The 17,375-nt window shown below is 36.6% G+C and overlaps 1 protein-coding gene and 1 long non-coding RNA gene across 2 annotated transcripts in view; both read left to right on the top strand.

Annotated features, from left to right (window-relative positions):
• LOC118232529 overlaps window positions 1–17,375 on the top strand; it is a 302,745-nt gene that overhangs the window by 195,257 nt on the left and 90,113 nt on the right. The window contains 13 exon segments of the mRNA XM_035427619.1: window positions 867–938; window positions 3,397–3,403; window positions 5,103–5,168; window positions 5,478–5,828; window positions 6,111–6,422; window positions 6,924–7,190; window positions 8,146–8,412; window positions 9,368–9,634; window positions 10,600–10,866; window positions 11,824–12,090; window positions 13,056–13,322; window positions 14,279–14,545; window positions 15,511–15,777. Of these exon segments, the coding sequence (XP_035283510.1) occupies window positions 867–938; window positions 3,397–3,403; window positions 5,103–5,168; window positions 5,478–5,828; window positions 6,111–6,422; window positions 6,924–7,190; window positions 8,146–8,412; window positions 9,368–9,634; window positions 10,600–10,866; window positions 11,824–12,090; window positions 13,056–13,322; window positions 14,279–14,545; window positions 15,511–15,777 (2,944 nt within the window).
• LOC118227332 lies at window positions 722–1,764 on the top strand. Its single transcript, XR_004765251.1, has 3 exons — window positions 722–752; window positions 867–938; window positions 1,333–1,764. It is a non-coding gene; the product is annotated as an uncharacterized LOC118227332 (long non-coding RNA).

The raw sequence follows: 17,375 nt of genomic DNA, 5'->3' as shown, positions 1-17,375 counted from the left end.
AAATTCAAAAACAATGCAAAAACAGAGCATGGGCAGGGAGGAAAACACTCAGGGCAAAACACTGAGCCACAAGTACACGAAGGAGCACAAACCGAAACACAATCCAAAACGCACACAAAAAAGGATCCAGCACCTGACTCATTACATTACATTACATTACATTACAGGCATTTGGCAGACGCTCTTATCCAGAGCGACGTACAACAAAGTGTATAACCACAACCAGGAACAAGTATGACGAAAAACCCTAGAGAGAAGTACCAGTCCATGGAAGAAGGGAACTTAAAAAGACACGACGCTGATGAGACACAGGAGGGCACAATGCACAATCAGGCCACAGAGAAGGAAGGGAAAATGAGACAACCCAAAAACAATAATAGAATAATTGAAAAGAATAATACAATTAAACGGGGTAAAAGGACAGAACTAAAAACTGAAGTTCCGCCATCAGGCGGCCAAAAAAGGGAAACACAGACAAACCACAGAACCATGACAATTATGTTTTTTTGTTATATCTATAAGCTTAATTAAGTTTTGTCAGTGAATGTACTGATTTGCATGGATCCAGGGTCAATTGTTCTCTGATCAGATACTGAGAGGCAATTATGCTTTCAGTAAAAATGACTAAAATTAAAACCATCCCTTACAGTATATGACTGAGGTCTGCAGGGACATATTGTATGAGCAGAGGCAATAACACATTCTCTCTCTACTCTGATTTTCACGTTTCCAGGTTGTCTGGAAGACTGAAGGTGAGTCTCACCATCCTTTCCTCCTCTTCCTCTTCTGAAACACTCTGTCTGCAGCTCAGCCTGATTTCACCTCTATTTTACATTCACACCATCTGTGTGTCTTTTCCTTTAAAGGGAGGGAGGGACGGGGACACATATGCCAGTCTGCAGCTCCCCAACATCAGCCCTGAATATGACGTGCTGCAGGTGAGCAAGCGTGACACAGAGATATACACCAGGGGGCGCCACTAGGCTGAAGTGAAGAGAGGCGATTAAAAATTTGCATCTCGTTGGAGGATATGTGGCTTCACTGTTAATATTCAAAGAATGCATACATAATTGGACATTTTTTTAAAAATTTACAACTTCATACAGAGTTAATTTTGTAATAAAAAAGGGGTCTGTCTTTCCACATTTTCCTCTTGGTATGAACACTGCCCTGAGACTATGTCATTTCATGCACTAAGGTGTTACTTTAAATAACCATGAACCTGCGTGTGTGTGTGTGTGTGTGTGTGTGTGTGTGTTCGTGTGTGGGTGTGTGTGTGTGTGTGTGTGTGTTCGTGTGTGGGTGTGTGTGTGTGTGTGTGTGTAACAACAGGTAAAAAAACAAGTATCATGAAGACACTGTGACTTCACAAGAAGAGGACAATGACTACCAGAACCTTTGAAATGGAAACTGAGACCAGTTGCTGTGTCTCAAAAATATAAGCACATTGTGTTTCCTTAAAACCTGTTGTCTGAAGAAAATAACCACTGAATGTGGAGTGTCACCTTTCTGTATTTGTCCACAAGGCATTTTTATGTGAGGAGATGTTCATTTTGTTTCTTGGAGAAAAGAACTTTGATGCATCTTTATTTTTCATCCTCTTTACACAATCATTTTTGCTCACTGTACTTTACTGACCCTGTCCCTGTTCTGATTTAATGACTGTTGTGCACCTTCGTATTTCACATACATTAGGCAGTTATGGAGAACACGAAAATGTTTCATTCTATTCCTCAAATGGAATATAAAAAAGGAAAAATAAATCCTTTGATTCACTTACAGACAGACAGGTGAAATCAGCTGGGGTCCAGTTTGTTGAGAGCAGAGGTGGGTAACCCGGCTTCAAAGAGTAAAAAGACTGACCACATATTTGCTCCACCAACATGAACTAAACCAGCCGATCACAATAATTAGTTCTCCTACCATGCTGAAGAGTTATGCTAATTAGAATCAGCTGGTTTAGTGCATGGTGATGGAGCAAATACATGGTCAGTCTTTTTTACTCTTTGAAGCCGGGTTACCCACCTCCGGTTGAGGGAGAGTGTGAAAACCTGAAAACATCCGTTGAAAACAAATGGAGCTTGTTGTCCGCGAACGGCGAAAAGTCAAACCTGCATTGTGTACATTTAACCACACAGTTATGGTTAAGCTGAACACATTTTCATCAAACTTTATTGATAAAAACTTTACTTTTGCTTTCACAACAAACCTGCGTGCACAGTGGGTCTACAGGCCCAGGACTGTAAAACACTGACATAGACGAAAAAATGTGAAGTATTTCAATTTATTGGTGGTCATGCATTTTCAGAACCACTTGAAAAGTATTTAAGTGCTACAAATTGAGGTGTTAGGTGAGGGAAGGGAAAGAGATATCTCTTTTTATATATGCTGTTGTATTTTCTGTAATTTTCTGAAAAGATTATGCTTGGGCGGGCATTGATGTAGCATGTGTTTGAATAAGAACTATTGAATATATTACAACCTTCTGTCTCTGTATGATTTCGCTGACGGACTGTGCTTTCTGTCAACATGTATCAGATAAATGTCTTGAAAAAATAGATAATGAAGATTTTCAGGGTCAATTACAATGTGTGCAGCAGCAGTTTGAACTGCGAAAGCTATCTGAATCTGGAAGTAAGGATTAGCTTTTCCCATTGTGAGGTAGTTCTGCTAAGCACCCAGCAATTGACCATAAAAGTTTATTTATAATTGATTACTTCTGATTTGTTTAACAACATACTGTATATCAGCATTGTATTAGCTAAAATAATTATACATCCATCTATAATAATAATAATAATAATAATAATAATAATAATAATAACTATAATAATAAGTTAATATTGTACAATATTTTTGTATGATTTTATTCTTTTTGTATTAGTAATATTTTCCAGAGGCTAAAACTGTAGCATTGAATACTGTAGAACCAGAAAGTGTAGAATTACTTATGCATCAAAAGACATTTTGCATGTACATTGGAGGGCTTTACTTTACGTGTGTCACTTAGCAGTGTTGCCATAGTGACTGTAGTAGATGTCCGATTGGTTAAGAGTGTTGTGTTTGTGTTTTGGACATTAATGCTAACTTAGTTATTCTAATTCAACTGCAAAGGCAGACTCTGTTACTGTTTTACGGAGTCAAGGTAGCTTGATCATCTGACCAGCAATTGTAAGACAAATTCTCCATTTCGGCATGTTCTTGTTTTTTTGGAGTATGACCGAGAAACATAAGTTGGATTTCAGTAGTTGTTTTAGAGAAGGGTGGGTATGTTACACATTTTCTGTGAAAGTTAAATGAAAAAAATTTTCACAGCTTCACGTTCCGAGCATGATTCAGGAAAGGCCACATATGAGAAGTTCCTCTTTTGTGTGCATTTATACTTGTGCTCTGCAGGCTGAGGGTCAGTGTGCAGTTGAGACAGACTGGATATTCTTCTGTTCTACAGTAAGTACATTTCTACCACTTGGCTCAAGCAAACTACAGATTAATCAGGTTGCCACTTTTATTGAAATTCAATTAAAAAGAACTGTACTGAAGTTGATTTATTCTGTCTATAATGGAAACACATTAAGTTCATTTTTCTCAAGAGACATTGTGGTTGTAGGTGATTTTCTATTTTGCCTAAAGGTAGAGAAATTACAGATTGAGTGTAAACATTGTATTCTTCAAATATTAACATATATTGGGATAAACTGAATCTCATACAGGCAATTTAAAGTGTGTGTCAAAATAGACATTATACGCACTGAAAGGACACTGCAATATGAATTAGCCTTTTGACTTTTTGCCATTTTAATCCGAAGTCATTTTGCTGTGTGGACTGAAACTGAAAGTAATTTATGCTTGGTCACATTTGAGTTGGCAATTACATAACACAAATAAAATTCTTAACAAATAGTAATCTTGTATATGCACATACAGTATAATGTATTGATAAATTCAATACCATTTTAAGCTATGGACTATGTAAGACCAATGAAACACCATTCTTAACAGTGACTGTTGGGTAGGGTGGGGTCACAGTGTTTGTGCAGTACCAGGAAGTCACACTTGCAAACAGCTTCAGTATGAGGGCAATACTGGAAACATGCTTTTGCAGTTTAAAGAGGTCTGATGCTTTGGCCCTATAGGTCTGAGTTTTCACAAGTTCATGGCTTTATCGTTTATGAAAGTATCTTTAAAATGATTTAAAAGTATCACAAGCAATTAACCAATTGAATTATATGGAATTGGAACCACACCAGCCAAATTATAATACAGGATACATGCTAAAATATTCATTTTTTTTCATTTTAAAATGAAATATTCAGAGGAGGGCAAATGATTAGTCTCCGAAGCCATATTTATAAATGCTTTTTTCTTTAAAAGTAAAATTAAACTTCACAAACATTCATGAACTCAACATGACTAAAACAGAGTTTTAAGATTGTGTTCATTTTCCATTTCATTGTGTTGAACATGTATGGTCTGTTTATCTTTATTAAAGATTACTGATTCAAAAAAAAAAATTAAGAAAACGATCCTTATTCTTATAATTTCTTGTTCTTTAGTTTCATACTCAACAAAACCCATTGCCCATTGTGAAGATGTCATGCCTTTGGGGGAAAAAAAGGAAAAATATTTGAATTATTTTATTTTTTTGTGTGTGTTTGGAGAAAGTCTTAGAAACTCAGAGGAATGTTGACATGTCCAGTGTGTAAGGGCTGAATGACTGTGGCCGTGTTGTCTTCTTTCCTTGAGCTCATGAGTTCCTTTCTTTGGCTCTGTCAGGACACTCAGTCACAACACATAACAGCCTATTTCATCTGCTTTCATTGATTTCTAGGATATATATGGGGCCAGGCGGTGCTGGACTACAGACAACAGAAGAAGGAAACCAATTCCCGAACTAATGTAATTGTTTTATTGAAATATGCATTCTAAACTCTTCTGCAGTCATTTGTCCATCAATTATGTTCTGTTTTGAGCATCAAGGCGGATTAAAGATTTATGTTTATGGCAAGATGTGTGATTCATGGCACTCTGTAGGGCAACCTACAATACATACAAATGATTAATAAAAAAAATAAAAGGGTGTCAGTGCTGTTTTCTAACTTCAGTTCCTCTGCTCCTCAGAGTCATGATTGAAGCAGAGAGGTTCATCCTCATTGGCTGCCTGCTGCAAGGTGGGTCATTAAAGGGGTGGGGTCTAACTCTATACTGGAAAGATGTACAGCAATCCAAAGGGATGACTGTAGATTATTATGGTATAAAAACATGATTTTTATATATAAATTTGTGGAGAATGGATGTGCTTTATATTAATTATAATTGCAGCTTTCAGTCAGTAAAACGTTTATTGTATTAAATATGAATAAAACATTCGCACAGCAAAGTCTCGTGAGGTCCGTAAAGGTGCTGTTGTGTGTGTATAAAGCTGACCCAAATCCCCATATAACAGCTGTATTTACTGATATGTGCTGTGTGTGTTTTAGGAGCCCTTGGGAGACAGTTTGAAGTCTGGATGCCTCAGAGTATAGAAGCTCTGAGTGGATCCTGTGTGCTGATTCCCTGCAGATTTGATATAGCCTCTCAATATGACAACGATCTGACAGCTGAGGCTAAAGGACTATGGAAAAAAAGTAGCAATAAGGGTGAAATCGTGTTTGATTCCATCAAAACTAACTACAAAATTAAAGGAAGATTAACTGGACAACTGCTGATGAAGAACTGCACCACAATTCTGGATCGCTTCCCTCCATCTTACAGTGATGATTATTTCTTCAGATTGGAATCCTCAAAACTCAAGTATGATTATTCTACAGCTGTCAAAATTAATGCACAAGGTACTGCATTTGCTGTTATGCCTTTTTCACTGTGTGCCATTGTGTTGATGCCGGGATTCTATGCTTTTAAAATTAGGTGCCAAAAATAGAAGTTCTGTCCGTTATGAGAAATGCACATTGGATATAAATAAAGAATGAAAATGACTTGTCTTTAGATTTCACGTTGTAAATACTGTGTTAGTTAGACACTGTTGGTGTGGTGATTAGTGTGTGCTCTGAGTGCTGTGAGTCTCTAATCCTGAGACAGACAGTAACCTGTCCTCATGTCTCCATGTCTCCTAGACTCTCCACCCAAACCCAAGATAACCACAGAGAGGGTGGAGGTGATGGAGGGGACCTCTGTGAGTTTGAGCTGCTCTGCTGCAGCCCCCTGTCCTGAACTCCCCCCAAATCTGACATGGACCCCCAGGCTGAGTGACAGTGTGGATCAACTGCAAGAGAATGAGGATCGAACCAAATCTGTGTCTTCTGTTGTGACCTTCACTGCTTCCCACATCCACCATGGGCAGACGATCAATTGCAGTGCACTTTACACACTGCAGCATGAAAACATTCAGAAGACATCTGAGGCCAGTCTGACTCTAAGAGTTCTATGTAAGAGAGCTGGATTTGAAAGTATTATTCTTAGCTTTTTCAAATCATTGATTAATAATAATAATAATAATAATAATAATAATAATAATAATAATAATTAATTGCTTTGAGCTTTTTTTCATGGTCAGTATGCTGTGCAGAATTATCACCATAATTGAATAATGACAATAAATGCAATGATAAAATAAAAAAAAACATAAACAAGCAAATGTAAATTACCTGATGTTGTGCTCATCCGTTATAGCAGGGGAGGACAATCCTTTCTGAAAAATTCTGGTGTGGGTGCAGGTTTTTGTTTTATGCCAGCACTAATACACCTGACTTGATTAGTTAAATAATTAAATCAGGTGTTGTAATGCTGGGATAAATCTAAAACAAACAGACCTTTTAAGACAAGATTGGACACCCCTATTTTAAAGCACGCAACCGTTACACATCATCAGATTGTGTATAACTCCTCACAAACTAAGAAAATAAGTTTTGTATTTTTGTATCTCTTAGATCCTCCTAAGAACACCTCAGTGTCAGTCAGTCCCTCTGGTTCAGTGTTAGAGGGCAGCTCTGTGACTCTGACCTGCAGCAGTAATGCCAACCCAGCAGTGCAGAGATACACCTGGTATAAAGTGAATGGGACAAAGATGAAAACTGTAGGAACTGGACAAAATCTCACCTTCAATGTGACTGAGTCCAGTGGCAGTGAACAGTACTACTGTGAAGCACAGAATGAACATGGCAAGGAGAACTCAACGGTACAACTGGAAGTTTATTGTAAGTTTGCCATCTTACTAATTATATGTTCATTAATTTTATTTTTGCAAAATAAATTTGCTTTATATTTATTTCAATGTTATTACCACAGAAACATGAACACGTTTATTTTTTTCACACTGGAGTACCAGGAAATCCTGTTTACCATCTTTCAATATTTAATCACATCAGTTTTTTGAAAGTGGATTGAGAGTTATAACTGGAAAACATATAACAGAACTACAGATATAAATGCAATGTATTTTTTTTCCCATTAGACCCCAAGAACTGACTGGTTCTCATTGGGGATAAAACAGGCAGAAAGAGCCTTTTTTGTGATAAATGGCTGGGTGGTAGTGTAGTATAGGGGTCAGTGACCTGGTCTTGTAAATTATAGGGTGCAGGATTGATTCCCAGATGGCACACTGCATTGTACTCTCAAGCAGTGTACTTACTGAACGGTGTCAGTATTAATTCAGTTATAGAAAACGATACTATTCAAAAAAATAAATAAATAAAACTAGTGTTAGTAGTCCTAGTTAAGCATTTCTACTCAATGCCCTTTTTTAGAAAATATAAAATGTGTTGAACAGGTACGAACAAAGATTGAATATAATGGACTTTAATGCCGACTTGCCCTGAACAGTTCTTCATGTACAGTAATGCTTTTTTCTCTCTCCATAGTCTGTACATACTGTATAACTGTATAACTGTACATGTTTTATGTAGTCTGTGACAACAATGTTTTGGCAGCATGGGTCTAGTTATGTAAAATCAATGTGTTTCCGGGGCAATTTTTATTGGGAGTTAGGAAACAAATATCAAATGCATGAGTAGTTGCATTTGCACTCTGTTAAACTAAAAGTTAATTTTAGTTAAAAAAAATAAAGTTGTGTTTTGTAAATTGTTTATTTTACAAAGACAATAGGGAGGTTTGCTATGTACCCTCATAAAAGACAAATTATTTTTCTTCCAGATCCTCCTAAGAACACCTCAGTGTTAGTCAGTCCCTCTGGATCAGTGTTAGCGAGCAGCTCTGTGACTCTGACCTGCAGCAGTAATGCCAAACCAGCAGTGCAGAACTACACCTGGTATAAAGTGAATGGGACAGAGATGAACACTGTAGGAACTGGACAGAATCTCACCTTCAATGTGACTGAGTCCAGTGACAGTGAACAGTACTACTGTGAAGCACAGAATGAACATGGCAAGGAGAACTCAACTGTACAACTGGAAGTTTATTGTAAGTTTGCCATCCTACTAATTATATGTTCATTCATTTTATTTTTTGCAAAATAAATTTACTTTATATCTATTCTAATGTTATTACCACAGAAACATGAACACGTTTATTTTTTTTTTTCACACTGGAGTACCAGGAAATCCTGTTTACCATCTTTTAATATTTAATCACATCAATTTTTTGAAAGTGGATTGAGAGTTGATCATAACTGGAAAACATATAACAAAACTACAGATATAAATGCAATGTATTTTTTTTCGATTAGACCCCAAGAACTGACTGGTTCTCACTGGGGATAAAACAGGCAGAAAGAGCCTTTTTTGTGATAAATGGCTGGGTGGTAGTGTAGTATAGGGGTCAGTGAACTGGTCTTGTAAATTATAGGGTGCAGGTTTGATTCCCAGGTGGAACACTGCATTGTACTCTCAAGCAGTGTACTTACTGAACTGTGTCAGTAATTTTTCAGTTATAGAAAACGATACTATTCAAAAAAATAAATTAATTAAACTAGTGTTAGTAGTTCTAGTTAAGCATATCTCCTCAATGCCCGTTGATTTATAAAATATAAAATGTGTTGAACAGGTACGAACGAAGATTGAATATAATGAACTTTAATGCCAACTTCCCCTGAACAGTTCTTCATGTACAGTAATGCTTTTTGCCCTCTCCATAGTCTGTACATACTGTACATGTTGTATATAGTCTGTGACAACAATGTTTTGGCAGCATGGGTCTAGTTATGTAAAATCAATGTGTTTCCAGGGCAATTTTGATTGGGAGTTAGGAAAAAAAGATCAAATGCATGAGTAGTTGCATTTGCACTCAAAAAAGTTAATTAAACTAAAAGTTAATTTTACTAAAAAAAAAAGTTGTGTTTTGTAAATTGTTTATTTTATAATGACAACAGGGAGGTTTGCTATGTACCCTCATAAAAGACAAATTATTTTTCTTCCAGATCCTCCTAAGACCACCTCAGTGTCAGTCAGTCCCTCTGGATCAGTGTTAGAGGGCAGTTCTGTGACTCTGACCTGCAGCAGTAATGCCAACCCAGCAGTGCAGAACTACACCTGGTATAAAGTGAATGGGACAGAGATGAACACTGTAGGAACTGGACAAAATATCACCTTCACTGTGACTGAGTCCAGTGGCAGTGAACAGTACTACTGTGAAGCACAGAATGAACATGGCAAGGAGAATTCAACTGTACAACTGGACGTTTTTTGTAGGTTTGCCATCCTACTAATTATATGTCCATTAATTTCATTTTTTGCAAAATAAATGTGCTTTATATTTATTCTAATGTTATTACCACGAAATCATGAACACATTATTATTTTTTTTTTCACACTGGAGTACCAGGAAATCCTGTTTACCATCTTTTAATATTTAATCACATCAATTTTTTGAACGTGGATTGAGAGTTGATCATAACTGGAAAACATATAACAGAACTACAGATATAAATGCAATGTATTTTTTTTCCCATTAGACCCCAAGAACTGACTGGTTCTCATTGGGGATAAAACAGGCAGAAAGAGCCTTTTTTGTGATAAATGGCTGGGTGGTAGTGTAGTATAGGGGTCAGTGACCTGGTCTTGTAAATTATAGGGTGCAGGATTGATTCCCAGATGGCACACTGCATTGTACTCTCAAGCAGTGTACTTACTGAACGGTGTCAGTATTAATTCAGTTATAGAAAACGATACTATTCAAAAAAATAAATAAATAAAACTAGTGTTAGTAGTCCTAGTTAAGCATTTCTACTCAATGCCCTTTTTTAGAAAATATAAAATGTGTTGAACAGGTACGAACAAAGATTGAATATAATGGACTTTAATGCCAACTTGCCCTGAACAGTTCTTCATGTACAGTAATGCTTTTTTCTCTCTCCATAGTCTGTACATACTGTATAACTGTATAACTGTACATGTTTTATGTAGTCTGTGACAACAATGTTTTGGCAGCATGGGTCTAGTTATGTAAAATCAATGTGTTTCCGGGGCAATTTTTATTGGGAGTTAGGAAACAAATATCAAATGCATGAGTAGTTGCATTTGCACTCTGTTAAACTAAAAGTTAATTTTAGTTAAAAAAAATAAAGTTGTGTTTTGTAAATTGTTTATTTTACAAAGACAATAGGGAGGTTTGCTATGTACCCTCATAAAAGACAAATTATTTTTCTTCCAGATCCTCCTAAGAACACCACAGTGTCAGTCAGTCCCTCTGGATCAGTGTTAGCGGGCAGCTCTGTGACTCTGACCTGCAGCAGTAATGCCAAACCAGCAGTGCAGAACTACACCTGGTATAAAGTGAATGGGACAGAGATGAACACTGTAGGAACTGGACAGAATCTCACCTTCAATGTGACTGAGTCCAGTGACAGTGAACAGTACTACTGTGAAGCACAGAATGAACATGGCAAGGAGAACTCAACTGTACAACTGGAAGTTTATTGTAAGTTTGCCATCCTACTAATTATATGTTCATTCATTTTATTTTTTGCAAAATAAATTTACTTTATATCTATTCTAATGTTATTACCACAGAAACATGAACACGTTTATTTTTTTTTTTTCACACTGGAGTACCAGGAAATCCTGTTTACCATCTTTTAATATTTAATCACATCAATTTTTTGAAAGTGGATTGAGAGTTGATCATAACTGGAAAACATATAACAAAACTACAGATATAAATGCAATGTATTTTTTTTCGATTAGACCCCAAGAACTGACTGGTTCTCACTGGGGATAAAACAGGCAGAAAGAGCCTTTTTTTGTGATAAATGGCTGGGTGGTAGTGTAGTATAGGGGTCAGTGAACTGGTCTTGTAAATTATAGGGTGCAGGTTTGATTCCCAGGTGGAACACTGCATTGTACTCTCAAGCAGTGTACTTACTGAACTGTGTCAGTAATTTTTCAGTTATAGAAAACGATACTATTCAAAAAAATAAATTAATTAAACTAGTGTTAGTAGTTCTAGTTAAGCATATCTCCTCAATGCCCGTTGATTTATAAAATATAAAATGTGTTGAACAGGTACGAACGAAGATTGAATATAATGAACTTTAATGCCAACTTCCCCTGAACAGTTCTTCATGTACAGTAATGCTTTTTGCCCTCTCCATAGTCTGTACATACTGTACATGTTGTATATAGTCTGTGACAACAATGTTTTGGCAGCATGGGTCTAGTTATGTAAAATCAATGTGTTTCCAGGGCAATTTTGATTGGGAGTTAGGAAAAAAAGATCAAATGCATGAGTAGTTGCATTTGCACTCAAAAAAGTTAATTAAACTAAAAGTTAAGTTTACTAAAAAAAAAAGTTGTGTTTTGTAAATTGTTTATTTTATAATGACAACAGGGAGGTTTGCTATGTACCCTCATAAAAGACAAATTATTTTTCTTCCAGATCCTCCTAAGACCACCTCAGTGTCAGTCAGTCCCTCTGGATCAGTGTTAGAGGGCAGTTCTGTGACTCTGACCTGCAGCAGTAATGCCAACCCAGCAGTGCAGAACTACACCTGGTATAAAGTGAATGGGACAGAGATGAACACTGTAGGAACTGGACAAAATATCACCTTCACTGTGACTGAGTCCAGTGGCAGTGAACAGTACTACTGTGAAGCACAGAATGAACATGGCAAGGAGAATTCAACTGTACAACTGGACGTTTTTTGTAGGTTTGCCATCCTACTAATTATATGTCCATTAATTTCATTTTTTGCAAAATAAATGTGCTTTATATTTATTCTAATGTTATTACCACGAAATCATGAACACATTATTTTTTTTTTTTTCACACTGGAGTACCAGGAAATCCTGTTTACCATCTTTTAATATTTAATCACATCAATTTTTTGAACGTGGATTGAGAGTTGATCATAACTGGAAAACATATAACAGAACTACAGATATAAATGCAATGTATTTTTTTTCCCATTAGACCCCAAGAACTGACTGGTTCTCATTGGGGATAAAACAGGCAGAAAGAGCCTTTTTTGTGATAAATGGCTGGGTGGTAGTGTAGTATAGGGGTCAGTGACCTGGTCTTGTAAATTATAGGGTGCAGGATTGATTCCCAGATGGCACACTGCATTGTACTCTCAAGCAGTGTACTTACTGAACGGTGTCAGTATTAATTCAGTTATAGAAAACGATACTATTCAAAAAAATAAATAAATAAAACTAGTGTTAGTAGTCCTAGTTAAGCATTTCTACTCAATGCCCTTTTTTAGAAAATATAAAATGTGTTGAACAGGTACGAACAAAGATTGAATATAATGGACTTTAATGCCAACTTGCCCTGAACAGTTCTTCATGTACAGTAATGCTTTTTTCTCTCTCCATAGTCTGTACATACTGTATAACTGTATAACTGTACATGTTTTATGTAGTCTGTGACAACAATGTTTTGGCAGCATGGGTCTAGTTATGTAAAATCAATGTGTTTCCGGGGCAATTTTTATTGGGAGTTAGGAAACAAATATCAAATGCATGAGTAGTTGCATTTGCACTCTGTTAAACTAAAAGTTAATTTTAGTTAAAAAAAATAAAGTTGTGTTTTGTAAATTGTTTATTTTACAAAGACAATAGGGAGGTTTGCTATGTACCCTCATAAAAGACAAATTATTTTTCTTCCAGATCCTCCTAAGAACACCACAGTGTCAGTCAGTCCCTCTGGATCAGTGTTAGCGGGCAGCTCTGTGACTCTGACCTGCAGCAGTAATGCCAAACCAGCAGTGCAGAACTACACCTGGTATAAAGTGAATGGGACAGAGATGAACACTGTAGGAACTGGACAGAATCTCACCTTCAATGTGACTGAGTCCAGTGACAGTGAACAGTACTACTGTGAAGCACAGAATGAACATGGCAAGGAGAACTCAACTGTACAACTGGAAGTTTATTGTAAGTTTGCCATCCTACTAATTATATGTTCATTCATTTTATTTTTTGCAAAATAAATTTACTTTATATCTATTCTAATGTTATTACCACAGAAACATGAACACGTTTATTTTTTTTTTTCACACTGGAGTACCAGGAAATCCTGTTTACCATCTTTTAATATTTAATCACATCAATTTTTTGAAAGTGGATTGAGAGTTGATCATAACTGGAAAACATATAACAAAACTACAGATATAAATGCAATGTATTTTTTTTCGATTAGACCCCAAGAACTGACTGGTTCTCACTGGGGATAAAACAGGCAGAAAGAGCCTTTTTTTGTGATAAATGGCTGGGTGGTAGTGTAGTATAGGGGTCAGTGAACTGGTCTTGTAAATTATAGGGTGCAGGTTTGATTCCCAGGTGGAACACTGCATTGTACTCTCAAGCAGTGTACTTACTGAACTGTGTCAGTAATTTTTCAGTTATAGAAAACGATACTATTCAAAAAAATAAATTAATTAAACTAGTGTTAGTAGTTCTAGTTAAGCATATCTCCTCAATGCCCGTTGATTTATAAAATATAAAATGTGTTGAACAGGTACGAACGAAGATTGAATATAATGAACTTTAATGCCAACTTCCCCTGAACAGTTCTTCATGTACAGTAATGCTTTTTGCCCTCTCCATAGTCTGTACATACTGTACATGTTGTATATAGTCTGTGACAACAATGTTTTGGCAGCATGGGTCTAGTTATGTAAAATCAATGTGTTTCCAGGGCAATTTTGATTGGGAGTTAGGAAAAAAAGATCAAATGCATGAGTAGTTGCATTTGCACTCAAAAAAGTTAATTAAACTAAAAGTTAATTTTACTAAAAAAAAAAGTTGTGTTTTGTAAATTGTTTATTTTATAATGACAACAGGGAGGTTTGCTATGTACCCTCATAAAAGACAAATTATTTTTCTTCCAGATCCTCCTAAGACCACCTCAGTGTCAGTCAGTCCCTCTGGATCAGTGTTAGAGGGCAGTTCTGTGACTCTGACCTGCAGCAGTAATGCCAACCCAGCAGTGCAGAACTACACCTGGTATAAAGTGAATGGGACAGAGATGAACACTGTAGGAACTGGACAAAATATCACCTTCACTGTGACTGAGTCCAGTGGCAGTGAACAGTACTACTGTGAAGCACAGAATGAACATGGCAAGGAGAATTCAACTGTACAACTGGACGTTTTTTGTAGGTTTGCCATCCTACTAATTATATGTCCATTAATTTCATTTTTTGCAAAATAAATGTGCTTTATATTTATTCTAATGTTATTACCACGAAATCATGAACACATTATTTTTTTTTTTTTCACACTGGAGTACCAGGAAATCCTGTTTACCATCTTTTAATATTTAATCACATCAATTTTTTGAACGTGGATTGAGAGTTGATCATAACTGGAAAACATATAACAGAACTACAGATATAAATGCAATGTATTTTTTTTCCCATTAGACCCCAAGAACTGACTGGTTCTCATTGGGGATAAAACAGGCAGAAAGAGCCTTTTTTGTGATAAATGGCTGGGTGGTAGTGTAGTATAGGGGTCAGTGACCTGGTCTTGTAAATTATAGGGTGCAGGATTGATTCCCAGATGGCACACTGCATTGTACTCTCAAGCAGTGTACTTACTGAACGGTGTCAGTATTAATTCAGTTATAGAAAACGATACTATTCAAAAAAATAAATAAATAAAACTAGTGTTAGTAGTCCTAGTTAAGCATTTCTACTCAATGCCCTTTTTTAGAAAATATAAAATGTGTTGAACAGGTACGAACAAAGATTGAATATAATGGACTTTAATGCCAACTTGCCCTGAACAGTTCTTCATGTACAGTAATGCTTTTTTCTCTCTCCATAGTCTGTACATACTGTATAACTGTATAACTGTACATGTTTTATGTAGTCTGTGACAACAATGTTTTGGCAGCATGGGTCTAGTTATGTAAAATCAATGTGTTTCCGGGGCAATTTTTATTGGGAGTTAGGAAACAAATATCAAATGCATGAGTAGTTGCATTTGCACTCTGTTAAACTAAAAGTTAATTTTAGTTAAAAAAAATAAAGTTGTGTTTTGTAAATTGTTTATTTTACAAAGACAATAGGGAGGTTTGCTATGTACCCTCATAAAAGACAAATTATTTTTCTTCCAGATCCTCCTAAGAACACCACAGTTTCAGTCAGTCCCTCTGGATCAGTGTTAGTGGGCAGCTCTGTGACTCTGACCTGCAGCAGTAATGCCAAACCAGCAGTGCAGAACTACACCTGGTATAAAGTGAATGGGACAGAGATGAACACTGTAGGAACTGGACAGAATCTCACCTTCAATGTGACTGAGTCCAGTGACAGTGAACAGTACTACTGTGAAGCACAGAATGAACATGGCAAGGAGAACTCAACTGTACAACTGGAAGTTTATTGTAAGTTTGCCATCCTACTAATTATATGTTCATTCATTTTATTTTTTGCAAAATAAATTTACTTTATATCTATTCTAATGTTATTACCACAGAAACATGAACACGTTTATTTTTTTTTTTCACACTGGAGTACCAGGAAATCCTGTTTACCATCTTTTAATATTTAATCACATCAATTTTTTGAAAGTGGATTGAGAGTTGATCATAACTGGAAAACATATAACAAAACTACAGATATAAATGCAATGTATTTTTTTTCGATTAGACCCCAAGAACTGACTGGTTCTCACTGGGGATAAAACAGGCAGAAAGAGCCTTTTTTGTGATAAATGGCTGGGTGGTAGTGTAGTATAGGGGTCAGTGAACTGGTCTTGTAAATTATAGGGTGCAGGTTTGATTCCCAGGTGGAACACTGCATTGTACTCTCAAGCAGTGTACTTACTGAACTGTGTCAGTAATTTTTCAGTTATAGAAAACGATACTATTCAAAAAAATAAATTAATTAAACTAGTGTTAGTAGTTCTAGTTAAGCATATCTCCTCAATTCCCTTTTATATAAAATATAAAATGTGTTGAACAGGTACGAACGAAGATTGAATATAATGGACTTTAATGCCAACTTCCCCTGAACAGTTCTTCATGTACAGTAATGCTTTTTGCCCTCTCCATAGTCTGTACATACTGTACATGTTGTATATAGTCTGTGACAACAATGTTTTGGCAGCATGGGTCTAGTTATGTAAAATCAATGTGTTTCCAGGGCAATTTTGATTGGGAGTTAGGAAAAAAATATCAAATGCATGAGTAGTAGCATTTGCACTGTGCTAAACTAAAAGTTAATTTTACTAAAAAAAAAAGTTGTGTTTTTTAAATTGTTTATTTTACAATGACAATAGGGAGGTTTGCTATGTACCCTCATAAAAAACAAATTATTTTTATTTCAGATCCTCCTAAGAACACCTCAGTGTCAGTCAGCCCCTCTGGTTCAGTGTTAGAGGGCAGCTCTGTGACTATGACCTGCAGCAGTAATGCCAAACCAGAAGTGCAGAACTACACCTGGTATAAAGTGAATGGGACAGAGATGAACACTGTAGGAACTGGACAGAATCTCACCTTCACTGTGACTGAGTCCAGTGGCAGTGAACAGTACTACTGTGAACCACAGAATGAACATGGCAAGGACAACTCATCAAATGTCCAACTAAACGTGATATGTATGTTCAGTGCATCGATTATATAATTGTATAAATCATATTATTGTTATATGTGTGCAGCTGTGCTGTTTGTAACTGTGGATCCTGTGTTCAGACATGCTTCAGATCTCTGGCTCTGGGAGCTGCAGCAGAACTGCAGCAGAGATCAGCTGCTCCTGTGAGAGCCGTGGGAATCCCTCTCCCAGCATGGAGTGGCATGTGTCTGGACTGCGGGTCATTAACTCTACTGAGAGAGTCATCAGGGAGGAGCAGCTGGGGAACACAGGCCTGAGGAGCTCCCTCACCATACGCCAATCACAGGGAGACACGCCCACTCTCTTCTGCGTCAGCACCAACACTCTCGGCTCCGCCAGCCTCCAGCTCCACCTCCCGTCTCCACAGCAA

This window comes from Anguilla anguilla, chromosome 1 (genome assembly GCF_013347855.1).
Source record: "Anguilla anguilla isolate fAngAng1 chromosome 1, fAngAng1.pri, whole genome shotgun sequence".
NCBI lineage: Eukaryota > Metazoa > Chordata > Actinopteri > Anguilliformes > Anguillidae > Anguilla > Anguilla anguilla.
This window is presented reverse-complemented; position numbering and strand designations above follow the sequence as displayed.